This window comes from Indicator indicator, chromosome 3, assembly GCF_027791375.1.
Source record: "Indicator indicator isolate 239-I01 chromosome 3, UM_Iind_1.1, whole genome shotgun sequence".
Taxonomy (NCBI): Eukaryota; Metazoa; Chordata; class Aves; order Piciformes; family Indicatoridae; genus Indicator; species Indicator indicator.
The window spans coordinates 20,189,844-20,195,843 of record NC_072012.1 but is presented as its reverse complement, the minus strand read 5'-3'; the positions used below and the strand labels follow the sequence as shown (position 1 = coordinate 20,195,843).

General features: G+C 37.7%; 1 protein-coding gene across 1 annotated transcript in view; it reads right to left on the bottom strand.

Moving 5' to 3' along the window:
* Positions 1–2,092: 2,092 nt before the first annotated feature.
* PCLO (piccolo presynaptic cytomatrix protein) overlaps positions 2,093–6,000 on the bottom strand; it is a 310,190-nt gene continuing 306,282 nt past the window's right edge. The window contains exon 27 of the mRNA XM_054399702.1: positions 2,093–2,233. Within this exon, the coding sequence (XP_054255677.1) occupies positions 2,093–2,233 (141 nt within the window). The remainder of the gene's footprint in view (positions 2,234–6,000) is intronic.

Below are 6,000 nucleotides of genomic sequence, written 5' to 3'. Positions count from 1 at the left end.
CTTTTTTGGTTCAGCTGGGGACTTTTTCTTTGAAATGTTTGTCTTCTTACAAAACCATACATAACATCAAAACATAGAAGAGGTTTACACGCAACTCCAGAGGAATGTTTTTAAAATATATGAGAGGTAGGGTATACATATATTGGTGAAAGCATGAAATTTGACATTAAAGCACATAACCTACTTCCACTGTCAGTGATGTTGTGTTTTTAAGATAGCTAGTAAGATTGTGGTAAGATTGCTCTGTTTGCAAGTTAAGCAGGCTTAAGAGCAGGTTATTGATAATGTAACAGGAATTTCCCTGGCATGTGTAGCATAGATTCTGATTCTTCTCATATTCTTTTTTCCATTCTCTTATTTTGACAAAGATAACTAAAAACCCTTATGTGAAAGTGTCATCAAATTAAAAAGTGTAGTTTTTCCACGGTCAGTCTAGATTCTACATAAACCAAACCTTACTTTTCATTTTTCAAAGCACATAGTATTTTCTGGAATAATATTTTCAGTTGCTGCTGCACAACCTGTGGAAGTGTACTACAAAAATTCAGAAAACATAAGAACATGTCTATTAAATAATTTGTGAAAGTCCTGAGTGGGCAAGAAAAATAAATGTTTGAAGTGCAGAAGCTTGGTAAGTTTTTTTTTTTAAACATGTAATGGTCATGAGGTAATATTTCCAGGGAAATGTTAAATGACTTCTGAGTGTCACGAAAGTTAGTACCATAATGACTCTTGTGTTTTTCTGGAAAACACAACCAGCCTAAGGTATCCCAGGCAGTAGTTTCTTCCCAAGTGAGTTAATTGATCATCTTCAAGCTCCTGAAAGTGTGATTTTTAAAGCATAGCAATGCTGACACAGTCTTAAATGTTACAATTTGCATTCCTATTTACTTCTTTCCTAACTGAGAAGCCTCGCTGTTAAGTGGATTATGCTCAGACCTAAGACAGATAGAAGACAGTTTTAATTCTCTGTAATGTGACAGCATCCAAGGAGCAACTGTCCTGTTATCCCTTCCCCCTGGGTTTTAAGTGTGTCACTGGTATTAATACAGAGCCCTGCACCCAGCAGATTGGTGTTAGTGTGGTGGCTCTGCTACTCCAGAGTGCCCACAAAATAGCCTACAATTTCTTATCTCTGTACAGTTTCAGAATAAGACTGCTTGCTGAAAAATGTAAGGGATAGCTGAAATGATTATGTTAGTCCCAGTGCTTAAACCTCTTGAATTCCAAACTTTTTAAAAGTTTCTAATTCAAAGAATTTTAAAGGTTTTAATTCAAAGGGTGAGGTGAAGTACAGTGTCACTGACATCAAAACAGCATTTTTTTCTTCCTGATGTGGTGCAGCTTACATCCTGTCCTTTCTCTTTAAAGCCACATCTCAAATTACAGACCATTAATATAGTTTTATCTATACATCCTAGGACAGTGCATTATATCCATTGTTAACAGACAGAAACAAATGAAACAATCGGATCTGATTCTCAAGAGCATAGTTTTTAAAGGGAAAAGAAGGAAGAGAAAAAGTAATATAAAATAACTTTACTGCTCTTGCAAACACCTTGCAGTTTGTATCAAGTGGCATAATCTCACTACAGCAAATTATCAGAGATCCTAAGGTGCAGAGGAATGTGTTTTGCACTTTCAATTAGTGCTATTTGGAAAGTCAGTCACCCTAGGTGCTTTTGCATAAAATGATCTTTCTGGTTGCATAGAAAACCAGAATGTTCTTTCCATCACACTACCTCCAGCTGCAGCTGAACTCTGCTTTAACATCCGCCTTCCAGCCTTCATCGTTTCCTTTCCAGTTACTCTCTTCACAAAGAGTCCAACATCTTGGAGCCCTCGTATCGGTCTTCATTTCAAACAGCCTCACTTTAAATTCTGGGCCCAGGTTTGCTTTCACTTTGCTGTCTTTTGCAGCAAAACAAGTGTACTAGCCCTCATTTAAGTGTGCTACGTAGCCCAGAGACTGCTTTTTTCTACTTTATATTCTGAAAGACTAGCTAAACACAATGATATCAAACTACAGTCTTGGAGTGATGCTGTTTGTAGCAGACTCTGCAGGTTTTGTGCCCTAAGCAGATAGCTCTGCTCAGTGTGTTTGTGTGGAGCTGACCAACAGTTTGTGCCAGTTTACTATTCTTTTCCTTAGATCCACTTTGTCAAGCCAGATATAAGCTTCCCCAATCAGTGTCTTTTTCATAAATTTCCCTCCATTGGAGACAAGCAGAATCTGGAAAAACAATAATAGTAGTAAAAGTAACAACAACAACAACAATACAAAATAATAACTACCAACATATATACTGCATTTACTAGCAAACATGAGATTCAGAAATGTTGCACTCTGAATCAATATCCACAGAAAAGAAACACTGACCACAACCCTTTATATAATGTCATCTTTCCAACAGAAAGGTCTGTGAAAACTGAACCTTCCCCCCGTTCTACTTTATTATCATGGAATGCAGCAACTAGAAGATGACAATCTCGAATTTTAGTAAGCAATTTGTTCAACTGCTAGTTACCAAGGACAAACATAAGGTCAAGCTTTAAGATACAGCTTTATGCAGGTGAAGTACCAACTCTTTTGAAGTGCATGGGAGTCAGAAGGTCTCCTACATGTAGCCTAACTCGGAGCAGATGTGTGTGTGAGAAAGTCTGGATTTCTGGTGACTTCAGCAAGTAGTAGTCTAACCTAAAATGTAGAGTTGATCTGAAATCTCACTCCTGCATTGTCTCTGCTGAGAGCCACAGAATTGTGTCTAGTGTTAAAGCTCTTGTTTGTTCAGCCATGGCAAATGGGAAAGGCAAGGAATAACCCTGGTACTTATGTGAGCCATGCAGGGCTGGGGGTTCAATCCTTTCCCTGTTATATCATACAGGCACAAATTTTCTTGCTAGCATGCTGTGCTAGTTCATATAGCTGGTTCATGCTATGCAAGTAATAGACTTCTCTGAAAGACATGTTTAATTTTGTCAATTTATAGAATCATTCTATGTGTTTCTGGGGGAAATAAATTTGATAATATGTATACTTGGAGGGTTGAGTTATAGTTACATGTTCAGATAGATTCACAGTTATTAAGTAACTGAATTAACAAGCTGAATGCCTTCATTTTTCCCCCCTATCAACTGTGTATTTCCATGATAGGATTTGTAGCAGGTTTGTAACATTCAGTCACTGAGCAGACCTCTGGCAATGAGCAAGTGAGGTAACAGAACAGTAGGAGGCTTTCACTCTCTATGTAAACCAGCAGGAGAGAAAATAGTGCATTTTGCTACTTGGTTTCAAAGATTTAGACTAACAGAAGAATAGCAGAAGTCAAGAATTTTGTACTCCACTGAGATGCTGAAAGAGACCATACGGCAGTAGAGATGTAACAGAACTGTGGAAGAACCAGAGTTTCCAGTAATCAAGACCTTCAACATTTTTGAAAATTTTCCATTCTGATTTTGGAAACAAAGTGAAAAAGGGAAAAATTACATCACAATGGATGATTAAAAATAAATACATAAATAAATAAATAAAATCAAACACAGAAATTAAGAAAATTGCAATAATTTCTTGGATGATCCTCCCAGTTCCCTGCCTAATTTTGATATCAGTTGTGAGTAAGTTTGTACCCAGACATCTAAGACACCTACATGCCCTTTCTTAAAAAGATTTGAGAAGGATGCTGAGCTATTAGGAAACTCCCCTTTATTTCACACATCTTTGGTGAAAAGAGCCTGACTGCCTCCACTCCTGGTGCCTTTCTAGGCCAGTTGGTTGAGTGTTTCCTGAAGAAATGGACAGTTCAGAAGCTGGCAAGTCAAACCAGAACTACTGTGAAAATCATTCTTCTGGAGTTTTCTGATTACACTCACATAGGACATTATGTACTTCTAATTGCAGCTTGCCAGTCAGGCAGGAGCCAGATAGGGAAGGAGCCAGGAGCTTAGCGCTTTCCAGAAGGGTCCCAGGTGGGTTGCCAAGGAACCGAGAAAGAAGGAGAGTGAGTAAGCAAGCTGCAGGGGCTGAGGCAACTGCCTGTCTGAAACCTGTCAAAATTTTTTCTGAAGAATGTTTTCATTCTGATACATCAAAAGTTACTGGACAGAAAAAAAATGTAACAATTTTTTTCATCACTTCTGTGCTTGATCCCACTCTCCAGTCCTTTCAAATGGACTCTGAGCATCTGTCTTCTCCAGTTTGTCTGTCTCTCAGCCTTGTTTCTTCCCTGCTCCAGGGTTTAAATTTGAGTCTTGTTATCTTGAATAAGCTAGTCTCAGTTTCTAATCATCAGGGTTTTTTTTTTTTTCTTTATCCAAAATACTCTTAAACAGATCACCCAAGGCTTTCTTCTCTTTTCTCCTCTGTTTTTTTTTTTTTTTGGGGGGGGGGGGCAGGGGTGGACAAAGGGGTATTTGGGGTTTTGGTTTGGTTTGTTTGGCGTTTTTTTGGTTGCTATTTGGTTTTGGGTTTGAAATTTTCTTCTGTTTTGTTTGTTTGGTTTATTTTATTTTTATTTTTATTTTTCTAAATAGCTCACAGTCCCATTTTTTTGGCTAATATTCACAGCTCTTGGTGTTGGTCTTTGGAGTGCAGATCCTTTTCCTGATTTCTGCCTCCATTTGGTTCTCCTGTATCTTTTCAATTTACCTTGTATGATTACCATGTTCGATCTCTTCTTACTCCCTCTCTGATCTTATTTGTTCCCAATTCAATTTTTGGTACCTATGTTCTAGTTTTATTCTGTTTCCTTCTCTCCCAAATCTCCTTTGACAATTTCCATCTCTTTGTCCCTAAACGTTCATCACTCAAATTCAGTATTGAATCATCCAGCTTCATGCTTTGCCATAGGAGCAAATCCACTGTTAAAAAATAAAGAGCAGATGTTCTAGGTCGCATTGAAGGTTTCCCCAGCCAGCTGTATTAGGTAGAACATCAGAAGAGTGCAATCATATAGTTACACTTTCCCAAAATACCAGTGATGACCAGTGGACCATTGACATCCTGACTCACAAGTGGTGTGTTTGTATTTAACAAACTTTGAGGCATTTTTGCCCTTGAATTTGTCTAGTTGTCCAGCTACTCTTTCCATGAAAATATTTAGCCACCACAATGTATCAAGGAAATAAATTTTACAGCTCAAACTCCAAGTTGTGTGAAGAGAAAACACTGTGGGTATTTTTTGTTTGTTTGAGATTTATTCCTTGCGACTTTTACAACCTTTGTTCTCTTAAGTCTGATGTGCATCACCAGTACATATCACAGAATTTCTGAGGAAGGGTTGCCAAGTCTCAGACTGGCTGTTCCTATGGCTACCTCCTTCAGTATCTCAGCCCTTCACAACTTGATGGCTCATTTTTCCACAATACTCTCTAATTTCTTTTTTAGTGGTCAACTTGTCTCTTATGATTTCATTTTCAAACCATGACTAGAAGCACAGCTTTTACAGGAATTTTAGCTCTTAGGCAAGATTTTATTTACCACTCTGAATATTCCTAGGTAATGTCTTTTACAGAGTCTGTTGAATCCATAAGGATATTAGAACACCTTATACAGGGAAAAGAGTATCTTTTTTTATTGGCCTTGTTATGTAAGCAACATTTTTACTTTATTTTTAATGATATAACCAATAAGTATGACATAGGCACTTAGATAATCCAGTTTAATTCCAGTCATCACAATGTAGCTGGTTTATTTATGTTTGCCTTACAGATTAAAAGGCACATTAAGTGGATGTTAGCATGCCCATAAATTCTTCCCTTTAGATTTAATGCATGTTTTTAACTTCAGATTAGAATGCAGATACCCCTGGAACTGTCCACCCCTTGTCACTGAGTAGAGGAGCTCTGAATGTCTGGTTTGTATGACCTATCTATCCATGTCAAAGTAAACAAAGGTAGGTAAAGGAAATTATAGCTGCCTAAAGAAGCAAATCTAACCAAATGATCAAACCTGTCTTAACAACTGAAACACAGGAGAGGGACTATACCTGAAGCAGTTCCACG